The sequence below is a fragment of the Homarus americanus genome, unplaced genomic scaffold (genome assembly GCF_018991925.1).
Source record: "Homarus americanus isolate GMGI-L3 unplaced genomic scaffold, GMGI_Hamer_2.0 scaffold18453, whole genome shotgun sequence".
Classification (NCBI taxonomy): domain Eukaryota; kingdom Metazoa; phylum Arthropoda; class Malacostraca; order Decapoda; family Nephropidae; genus Homarus; species Homarus americanus.
The window spans coordinates 122,501-134,461 of NW_024746232.1; the positions used below are offsets into that span (position 1 = coordinate 122,501).

Below are 11,961 nucleotides of genomic sequence, written 5' to 3' on the forward strand. Positions count from 1 at the left end.
ACCCTCGTTTCTACCTTCAGGTTATCTTCGCCTGCCTCGCCGCCCTAGCCCTCGCCAAACCTCAGTTCCAGAACCCTCACCACTATGAGATACTGAAGGACGTAAGAGAGGACAACGGTGACGGCAACTTCAACTACGAGTTCGAGACCGAGAACGACATTTACAGTAAAGTGGTGGGACGCCCCGGGTCAAAGGGACAGAGTAACATAGAGGGAACCTTCAGGTGAGTCTCCTGGCCCTGGTACCTGTGTGTTGATGTCGATTACTAATATCTTCGTCAATAGTTAATACGTCAGGATGTTCTTCTGTAGTTTGGGTTTCCAGTCATTTCTACTTTTGTGTTAATATTTTTATATGAATCTCTTAGTGAAGGCAACGACAAAATCTTGAATGAAAGGACATAACCTTTTGAGGACATTGTTTTAATAACATTTTGAGGACGATAATCTATAACCTTTTGAGGACGATAATCTATAACCTTTTGAGGACGATGGTTAATATATACTGTACACATATTAAACCATCATCCTCAAATGGTTATATATTAAACCATAATCCTTAACGGCACAGTTCGCTAATGTTGTCACAGGAAAAATCGGTTTTCATACATTCAAAGAAATTTTGCTGAAAATACATAATTTCAGTCATAAACATAAGAGTTGGGTTTCGTCAGAGTCGTAACAGAATACCGCGGTGAAAGGCAATCACATTATCTTATACTTTGCTTAAAAAAAATAGTTGTTTCAGCATATTTGACCCAACATATGTGGTTTATTATATGTTGTTTTAATGTATCCGTTATTGTCTGACTTGTTGGAAATTTCACTTGTATTGATAAATCTATTTTTTTTTCTCCACTCAGATTCATTCTTCCTGACGGTACTCGGGCTGACGTTCGATTTGTCGCCGACGAGCAGGGTTACCGTGCCGAGTCCCCCCTCATCCCCACCCCCCACCCCCTCCCTGCCCATGCCATCGAGCAGATCGCCTTTGCCCAGTCCCAACAAGGCCGTGCAGCTGCTGGTCGCGGAAGGCCGTTCTAGAGACTCTTCCGTTTGGATTACTCACGACATCTGAACTCTGAACATCCTTGGTCTATCCACACCTCGCAATCCTCTTACATACATTATTATAATCTTCAGGACACCTCCCTGGTCCCACGGTAGGCACTGGGGGACCTCTAAAACATCCTACCACGCCAACCAAGATACCAAAAAAAATACCATCCTAAAACATCCTATCATCTCAAGATCCTCAAAACGCCTCCAGGACTGAGCATGGCATTTCCTAGGTCAAACTACACCCTAATGACCTCCCTTGGCACACCGTGACAGTAGGATTCTCTCCATGTTTCTTCACCACCGACCATCACCACCTGTCTGTACACTGAGAAGATCACAGACTCCGGGGGTATAAAACTGGCATGCCTCGAACTCTCCTTGAACGACGAAATCCTATGCTTTTGTGATGCTTTTGTAATAAATAGCATGCAATATATTTTTTGGTCATTATTATTATTTATTATTTATCCTTCATTATATTTATCCTCTACTGCTCAAAAAAAATCTAATATTCTTATTACACAACTACAGCAAAAACACCAAACAAAGACTATGAATTTTAACTTTCTCTCGTGTGTTTGTTTGTATCTCTTTTGATAGATAAACCAAAAATAGACGGAAGGAAACAATTATTTGAGAGACATTGAAGTCGAGGTAAAAACAATTACAAGTGACCCTTCAACTTCCTCTTTTAACTTACCTGTGTTAAATAAATATATGTGTTTGATACTAATATTTTTAATTAACCTACAGTCTTTTTTATTTCATGTTTTATTTTATTTCATACTAACCTAACCAATCTCAAATTAACATAACACAACCTGACCTAGCCTAAATTAACCTAAACTAACGTAAGTTAAGCTATCCTAATCTAGCTTAATATAACCTTACCCAAGCCAGCCTAACCTAACCTAACCTAAGCCAAACCTACTCTAAGCTAGTTTAACCTTAACTAGCCTAACCTGACCTACCTAACCTAGGTAGTAGTTACCAAACAGGGAGGTACTACCACCTGGGAGGATTATTGGCAGCATAATGTGTTGTCTAATGGTAGACCCTGCTGCCATATGGCATCACGAAAATTGTGACCAAGTCCCAGGTTGCTGATCTGACTTTCTGCCTCATTTACACACAATTGCAGGGTCTCAATTGTTTCTCTTACTATTGACAACACAACATACATATAGCGTTTATCATTCTTGGTTTATTTTTATTTAGTATTTATTTTTATTTATGGATCTTTATTATTAGTATTATTAGTATTATTTATAATTTTTATTAGTATTAACAGTATTTCTATTGTAATTGTTATTTTTTATTATTATTATTATTATTATTATTATTATTATTATTATTATTATTATTATTATTATTATTATTATTTATTATTATTAATTTATTATATTTTCGCCCTCCAGGTCTTGATGTGGGTCATTAAAAATTACCTGTGCCCGGGTGGGATAATGCCCGTAAAATATAACCTAACCTATACTACCTTAAAATGACCTGACCTGACCTAACCTAATCTAACCTAACCTTAAATTGACCTAACCTTAAATTGACCTGACCTGACCTGACCTAACCTAACCAAACCTTATTAGAAACTGGCTTTCAATTCAAGGAGCCAAATACATATCAGTTCAAACGGGCTCCCATTTCAGTGGAGCCGATTCTAATGGACCCCAATCATAATAGGCCCCTGTCATAATGGGCCCCAGACATAATAGGCCCCAGTCATAATGGGCCACAGTCATACTGGGCCCCAGTCACAATGGGCCCCAGTCACAATAGGCCCCAATCACAATGGGCCCCAGTCACAATGGGCCCCAGTCACAATGGGCCCCAGTCATAATGGGCTCCAGTCACAATGGGCCCCAGTCATAATGGGCCCCAGTCATAATGGGCCCCAGTCATAATCACATAATGGGCCCCAGTCATAATGGGCCCCAGTCATAGGCCCCAATCACAATGGGCCCCAGTCACAATGGGCCCCAGTCACAATGGGCCCCAGTCATAATGGGCTCCAGTCATAATGGGCCCCAGTCATAATGGGCCCCAGTCATAATGGGCCCCAGTCATAATGGGCCCCAGTCATAATGGGCCCCAGTCATAATGGTCAAATTAGGCCAAGCTGGGGCCTATTTAGGACTTGGGTTCTTCTAACTTGCAACAGCGTTATATTAGGGTTGGTTAGTTAGGTGAGGTCAGGTTAGTTAGGTGAGGTCAGGTTAGTTAGGTGAGGTCAGGTTAGTTAGGTGAGGTCAGGTTAGTTAGGTGAGGTCAGGTTAGTTAGGTGAGGTCAGGTTAGGTTCTATCAGGACTGGGGCCCATTAGTCCAAGAACCTGGTTTAAGTTAGGGCTTTCTCACTCATGTCAGTATACTCAACACACACAGTATACTCAACACAGTATACTCAACACACAGTATATTCAACACATAGTATACTTAAAACATAGTATACTCAACACACAGTATACTCAACACACAGTACACTCAACACACAGTATATTCAACACATAGTATACTTAAAACATAGTATACTCAAAACACAGTATACTCAACACACAGTATACCTAACCCAGTATACTCAACACACAGTATACTCAACACACAGTATTCTCAACACACAGTATACCTAACCCAGTATACTCAACACACAGTATACTCAACGCACAGTATACCTAACCTAGTATACTCAACACACAGTATACTCAACACACAGTATACTCAACGCACAGTATACCTAACCTAGTATACTCAACACACAGTATACGCAACACACAGTATACTCAACGCACAGTATACCTAACCCAGTATACTCAACACACAGTATACTCAACGCACAGTATACCTAACCCAGTATACTCAACACACAGTATACCTAACCCAGTATACTCAACACACAGTATACTCAACGCACAGTATACCTAACCCAGTATACTCAACACACAGTATACCTAACCCAGTATACTCAACACACAGTATACTCAACACACAGTATTCTCAACACACAGTATACCTAACACAGTATACTCAACACACAGTATACTCAACACACAGTATTCTCAACACACAGTATACTCAACTCACAGTATACCTAACACAGTATACTCAACACACAGTATACTCAACACACAGTATACCTAACACAGTATACTCAACACACAGTATTCTCAGCACAATAGCATACTCAACGCACAGCATACTCCAACCCAGTATACTCAGCACACAGTATAATTAACGTGCACAGTATTCCCAACACACAGCATTCTCAACACACAGTATACTCAACGCACAGTATACTCCAACCCAGTATACCAACACAGTATTCTAAACACAGCATATCTAACCCACAGTATACCCAATACAGTATACCAACACACAGTATATACTCAACACAGTATACCCAACACAGAGCACCAACACAGTGACACTCCAACACACACAGTACACCCAACACCAGTATACTCCAACACACAGACACCAACACACAGTACACCTACAACACTTATAATTTCAACATACAGTATAATTAACACCAATATATCAACACTCAGTATACTCAACACTCAGTACACTAACACACAGTATACCTCAACACACAGTATACTCAACACCAGTACACTAACACTCAGTATACTTCCAACACTCAGTATACTCAACACAGTATACTCAACACCCAGTATACTCAACACACAGCACCAACACACAGCATACTCAACACAGTACACTAACACAGTATACTCAACACACAGTATACTCAACACTCAGTATACTCAACACACAGTATACTCAACACTCAATATACTCTACACACAGTATACTCAACACACAGTATACTCAACACTCAATATACTCAACACTCAGTATACTCAACACACAGTTTACTCAACACACAGTTTACTCAACACACAGTATACTCAACACTCAGTATACTCAACACACAGTTTACTCAACACACAGTTTACTCAACACACAGTATACTCAACACTCAGTATACTCAACACACAGTATACTCAACACACAGTATACCGAACACAGTATACTCAACACACAGAATACTCAACACACAGTATACCTAACACAGTATTCTCAACACACAGTATACTCAACACACAGTATACTCAACACTCAATATACTCTACACACAGTATACTCAACACACAGTATACTCAACACACAAGAGACACCACTTTTTCCTGCCTGGTAAACTGCTGAGGAAGAGAGTCGTGAGCTGCCATCATGACTCATAACTGAATATCTTTGAGGGAAAACTTAATGTATGTAATTCTTATAATATTTTCTGTCTGTCAGTCTCTCTGTCAGTCTCTTTGTCAGCCTTGATATCCGTTTATTTCCGATTTATTTGTATTTTTTTAGGTTAATTTTATCTATTTATTTTTCAAACCTTTTTTTATTTCTGTCTGTCTGTCTGTCTGTCTGTCTGTCTGCCTGTCTGTCTGCCTGTCTGTCTTATCTATATTATTTCCCAACGTCAGAATCAAGGAACGAGAGAATGGAAAGTAGTAACGGCAAAAAAAAAATGTAATCAATTATTAAGTTTGAACAAGGGCGACGACAGGGTAGATGATAAACGACAACATGTGTGGTAACAGACGACACCGTGATGGCAATCTGTTTACCTGTGTCCTCCAGATGTACGACGATTAATGGCCGTCCCTGAGACTTACTGTGGTAAACTAATATCTTTTATTACATCTTCAGGAAACAGAGAAAAGATCTGGTACCCGGATTAGGTGTTATTTTAAAGAGCTGGTACCCGGATTAGGTGTTATTTTAAAGAGCTGGTACCCGGATTAGATGTTATTTTAAAGATCTGGTACCCAGATTAGGTGTTATTTTAAAGAGCTGGTACCCGGATTAGGTGTTATTTTAAAGAGCTGGTACCCGGATTAGGTGTTATTTTAAAGATGTGGTACCCGGATTAGGTGTTATTTTAAAGAGCTGGTACCCTGATTAGGTGTTATTTTAAAGATCTGGTACCCGGATTAGGTGTTATTTTAAGGATCTGGTACCCGGATTAGGTGTTATTTTAAAGATCTGGTACCCGGATTAGATATTATTTTAAAGAGCTGGTACCCGGATTAAGTGTTATTTTAATATTTAACATAACCTTGAGGGGTATATATGGGTCAGGATTTCAGGATTTTTAAACTATAAACAAACATATATTACAAATATAGAATAGACAGAAGCTATATTAATAAAGTATAGATGTACAGGAATCAGTATCTTAATATTAGGAATATTACTCAAGCATGAATGGATAAGAGACACATTTATCCATGGTGTAAATGGTAAATAAACAGGTTTAAGACTCTACCTGGGACAGGATCCCGGTTTAAATCTAATTATGAGGCAAGATTTAGGTAAGATCTCTCAGCTGGTTTAGACAAGGAGTCGTTGTCTTACCATGATGGGTCAACACTTACTGTTATGCTACAACCTGGGTCATCATTCTAACAATTCCTGATGTTAAAAACTATACCTTCACCTAAAACACAAAAATAACAAATATGGCATCAGAATTTAACTAAGATTTCACATTAACTAAACACATTCACTTAGTACTAATTAAGAGACAAAACTAACATACAAGATCACTTAAAGCACACATTCTTACTTTATACCTGATGTTAAGGTAAGGTCTCAGTGCAATATGGACGCCATTTCTTTACGCTGTATGATATAAGGTTTATCTAACGTTTACCAGTTACAAACAGACACTCCTCTTATGATCCTCTGTGGCTTCAGGCCTTGATGGAGGGAGATAAGAAAGAGTTGGTATATTAAAATGGATTGTATTCTTGAACAAAAACAGGATTTATTTGTCATGTAAAATCTCTGAAGTTTTGCATATATATTTTTTTCCCCGCGTGTGTGTGCGAGGTGAGTATATTTTTGCATATTGTGAGTTTGTATGTATGTATGTATGTATGTATGTATGTATGTATAAACAAATTAACACAAACAGATATGAAAGAAAACAGGAAAATGTTAAATAAAAAAAAATAAAGACAAAATCCGTTTCTTAATTTTCTACTTTCCATCTTACAAAACACCACACCATGGTCAGTGGGCAGTACCTTGATGCCTACCCTTGTGGTATCTGGTTTGAGCCCCGACACCTTGGGATGAGAACACGACATATTCATTTGCCACGGTAGATACAGAGGCCAACACCACACACCTCTACTTTCATCACCACACACCTGTCATAGCCACACACCTGTCATTACCACACACCTGTCATCACCACACACCTGTTATCACCACACACCTGTTATCACAACACACCTGTACTTACCATCACCACACACCTGTACCACCATCACCACACACCTGTACTTCCGTCACCACACACCTGTACCTCCGTCACCACATAGCAGTAATAATGGAAGGAAGGAAGGAAGGATAATGAATGAGTGAAGGAAGGAAGGAAGGAAGGAAGGAAGGAAGGAAGGAAGGAAGGAAGGAAGGAAGGAAGGAAGGAAGGGGTCGCTTATAATGTTGAGCCTCGAAACTACTCTTCACTTTCAATCACTGGAGCAAAAACTGGTCCCCAAACCGAGTCTCTTATCTGGACACACCTGCATCCTCCCTCCCTCCTTTCCTCCCTCCTTCCTTCACTCCCTCCTTCTTTGCCTTCCCTTGTCTAATTCCTTCCCTTCCTTCCATCCTTCTTTTCCTTACTTCTTTCCTTCCCTCCCTTTCATCATACCTTCCTTCCTTTTCTCCCGTTCTTCCTCTTTTCCATATCCTTCCATTCCTTCCCTCCCTTCACCTCTACCTCCCTACTTCCTTCCTTCCCCTGCCTCCGTCCCTCTTTCTTCTCCCATTCCCCCCTCTTATCCACATCCTTCTCCTCCTCCTTATCCTTCTCTCCCTTCTCCTTTTCCTCCCTTCCCACGCTCCTTCCTCCATCCCTCTCTCCTAATGCCACAGGAACCACTTTGTAGACGAGACTCGCCCCCCCCACCACTACAGCCTACCTTCACGCCCAACCCTCAAGCCTGACCCAGACCCACCGCCACCCTCGCCCACCCCTCGACCTACACCCACCGTTTCCCCCGTTACTTGACACGCTCTGTAGCCTTGTGTGTGTGTGTGTGTGTGTGTGTGTGTGTGTGTGTGTGTGTGTGTGTGTGTGTGTGAGGTGAGTGTGTGTGTGTGTGTGTGTGTGTGTGTGTGTGTGTGTGTGTGTGTGTGTGTGTGTGTGTGTGGAGGAGGAAGTGAGTGAGTGTGTGTGTGTGTGTGTGTGTGAAGGGTTTTTGTTTTGAGTTATGGTTATGATCGCGAAAGTTGTGGTAATTGTGTTGTTGTTTTTAATGTTTTTGTTGATTATAATGTTTTTGTTGTTTTAATTGTTGGTGTTATTAATATCATCATCATCCGTAGTAGTAATAGTGTTCGTGGTGGTGGCGGTAGTTAAAGAAATTATAGTGAAAACAGAAGAAAATTTGAAATATTCACAATATTTTCAAATATTTGGAAATATGTATTTTTGTTTAATCTAGTCAGACGTGAGGGAACAGTCCGTCTCATCATTGCTTTAAAACTACTTTATTTATAAGTTGGCAAAAGGATTAAAGAATTTGATCTTAGCTCACGAATTTTAGATAGACGTGACTGCCCAGTGTCCTCTCTCCCTCTCTCTCTCTCTCTCTCTCTCTCTCTCTCTCTCTCTCTCTCTCCTAAAAGTAAGAAGAAGCCATGACTAATGAATTCGTCCTACACCTGAAAAGACTTAAAAATGTTTCATCATATATTAGCTGGTGGTGTCATGCAGGTGTGTTATTATGAGAGATGCTTTATACCTCTGGGGTCAACTTATTGTACTGTATCCCTTCTGTTGGGCAAGTCTCAGTTGATGACTGTGTTTGATACTTAAGCAAAGATCTTATAATAAATTAAAATCGTGCCCGCGAGTAGGTATCATGGCAGGATTAATATTCAACCAATGGTGTAAGTTCAACTAAGTTAATATGTAATCACCACACGAACCGTTCCTTGGCAATAACTTGGCTAATTTGGGTACGATTTACACCCAAATGTTATCATGTGGATCTTTTCACCGAGTTGATCAACCCGGCCAAGTTTGGTGTCAATCGACAAATAATTTATCGAGTTTCTTTGGAGACAAACACACGGACAGAAACACGAAAAAATACCTTCTCTCGCAGTTACGACCAGTTTATTTACTGTATACATGTGTGTGTGTGTGTGTGTGTGTGTGTGTGTGTGAGTGTGTGTGTGTATGTGTGTGTGTGTTATATAGAGAGATTAGCTAAAACAAGAATCACATCGTACATCTCAGATAATGGAGACTCGTGTCACAGCCTCACATGTGTCCGGTCACACCAACGCATCATTTATCAACGTGCATTAGGCGCCTTTGTTTACAAGTGAGGAGAGACGGGTCTGACGCCCTGCCCACAGGAACAGCAGAAGCTCCTCCTCCTCCTCCCCCTCTTCCTTCATCCTCCTTCCCATCCTCATCCAGGAATGTGTACCAGACAGCCTTGCCGTGTCCCAACGGCCCACAAGAAAAGCTATGCTGAAGGTGATCTGCTCTTGTTGCAGGGGTGTGAGTGTGTGTATATATAGCGTGTCTCCTCCTCACCAAACCACATACTCTTCTTCGTCCTCACAGAGTCAACATGAAGCTCGTGAGTACTTATGCAGACATTGACGTACTAGTAATAATTGTGGTAGTAGTAGTGGTAATAGTAGTATTAGCTGGAGGCGTATAGAATTGTGGTTCCGGTGGTGGTAGTTCTTAGGGACGGGAGCAAGTGACTCGTTCTGGCACTGACGGAATATTGGTTGGTGTTAAACCTACACGTAGACACAAGATGATTACCACTGACGATGAAGTCTTCTGTTGGAGTGTAACAAGGAGAAAACTTATGGTAGTGAAGGTTAAGCTAATATGGCCGAGTTCAGAGTCATTAGAAGTGAGTGTATAGTGACAAGTGGACCAGAAGACAAAGCTTGTTGGTGAGACTCAAGAACACAGTTATCAGAATACTGAATTTAATGTTCCATGAAACAGCGAAATTAGATGACTACTGAGGATGAATAGCTGTACCTCAAGATGACTCTACCTTGACGACTCTGGTGGAAGGAGACAGAAAGATAGAAAGATTGATAGAGCAGTTAAGAGAGTGAAGAACTTGACCACCTAGTAGCGAGGAAGCAGAAGGGTGACACGCTCTCAACCTCCTTCAGAGAATTTAAATCATCACTTTCAGTTTCCATTTCTCCAGACGGCGTCCCGGATTAGAGTCCAAGGATAACCTGCTTCAGTCTCCACCTTCCTTTACCCTTAACTCTTGTTTTACTTCCTCCCCCAGGTCGTCCTCGCCTGCCTGGCCGCTGTCGCCGTCGCCGCCCCTCAGTTCCCGGAGGATGACCCACGACACATTGCTGTCCTGAGAGACAACCGTCACGACGACGGTGAAGGCAACTACAGGTATGAGTTCGAGACCGAGAACGGCATCTCCGTGAATGCTGAAGGCCGCCCCGGCAACGTCGGCCAGGCCAACGTGCAGGGCTCCTACAGGTGAGAAGGTTCACTTGCTGAACTTAGTTTTACACCTTAGATGATATTGAATATTATAGTCGTTGTCACATACATACATTATGACCTTTTCGTTGTCACATAGAACTATAGGTTAAAAAAAGAAAAAAAAGAATAATAGATGTCCAAGATCGTAAACTCATCCTTATGTCTGCCTTTATGCACCCCCCCCCCTTAAATAATTGTTTGTATTCATTTAACAGGTCACTCAAAGGAGCAGGTGTAGGCAGAAATTATTTGTTTTTATACAAATTGTTGAGAAATCACCAATTCAGGAAAATGTTCTCTTGTTTTCCCTCAGATTCACGCTCGATGACGGTACACGGGTCGAGGTCACCTACACAGCCGACGAGAGGGGCTTCGTCCCTGAATCACCCATCTTCCCTACCAGCCACCCACTGCCCGCCCACGTCCCTGAGCTGCTGGCCATCGCTGCCGAACAGCGCCGTCAGGGCATCACCTTCGACGAGCAGGGCAAGAGAGTGACTGGCTGATTCTAAGTGACGAACCCTCGCAGGACTGTGAATGTATATTGAAGATGGCCACAGCAAGAAAAAATGTTTCGGGGTCACAATCTTGAGGCTTATTGAAGACTGATAGATTCTGAAGATGATTTAGGGTAGATTGTTAATGCATTCTTTAGTCAAACAAGGCCGCTTCATAATACATTCTTAGCTTCCTAAAGCCAATACATCTGTATACTCCTGGTTGACTTCTCTCTCAAAAGAACGTTCTTTACTGAGCAGTAATTATTTAGCATAAGACGATCATGTCATGAACTGTTTCGCTGTTATTTCACAACTAAGTCATGAGCAAACCGACCAATAAAATGTCGAGCAAATATGTGTTGACTAATTATCATTTTGAGGTTTGTTTTGATATTATTACTTTATATGTTTTTAATGGATGCAAGATATGGTTTCTCTCTCTCTCTCTCTCTCTCTCTCTCTCTCTCTCTCTCTCTCTCTCTCTCTCTCTCTCTGCTTGTCTCTATCTTTCTATTTCGTGTTGAAAATAAGACGGAGTGACCGGTCCTTTTAGACCTTGGCCACTGAGGCAGTATATAAATTACAACAACAATAACTATAACACTAAACAACAACAACAACAACAGGTTTAAGTGTAAAAACAATTGCAGGTGAATCACGGAATTAAACACCTGTCAAATATGACTGAAATGAGAATTGATATGAAAACGTTAACTCAATTAGTGATACAAACTTACACCAAGATTAACCTACACACCTGTTAAGCACCAACATAAACCACCTACACACCTGTTAAGAAGCACCAAC

General features: G+C 40.9%; 2 protein-coding genes across 2 annotated transcripts in view; both read left to right on the forward strand.

The window, feature by feature from the left end:
* LOC121879167 (cuticle protein AM1199-like) overlaps window positions 1-1,512 on the forward strand; it is a 2,443-nt gene extending 931 nt beyond the window's left edge. The window contains exons 2-3 of the mRNA XM_042385765.1: window positions 21-223; window positions 863-1,512. Coding sequence (XP_042241699.1) covers window positions 21-223; window positions 863-1,043 — 384 coding nt within the window. The 3' untranslated portion in view covers window positions 1,044-1,512. The remainder of the gene's footprint in view (window positions 1-20; window positions 224-862) is intronic.
* An 8,135-nt stretch (window positions 1,513-9,647) lies between these two features.
* On the forward strand, window positions 9,648-11,507 carry LOC121879155 (cuticle protein AMP1A-like). Its single transcript, XM_042385753.1, has 3 exons — window positions 9,648-9,752; window positions 10,440-10,648; window positions 10,968-11,507. Exons 1-3 carry the CDS (start codon window positions 9,744-9,746, stop codon window positions 11,158-11,160), a joined length of 411 nt encoding a protein of 136 aa, XP_042241687.1. The 5' UTR covers window positions 9,648-9,743; the 3' UTR covers window positions 11,161-11,507.
* The last annotated feature ends 454 nt before the right edge of the window (window positions 11,508-11,961 follow it).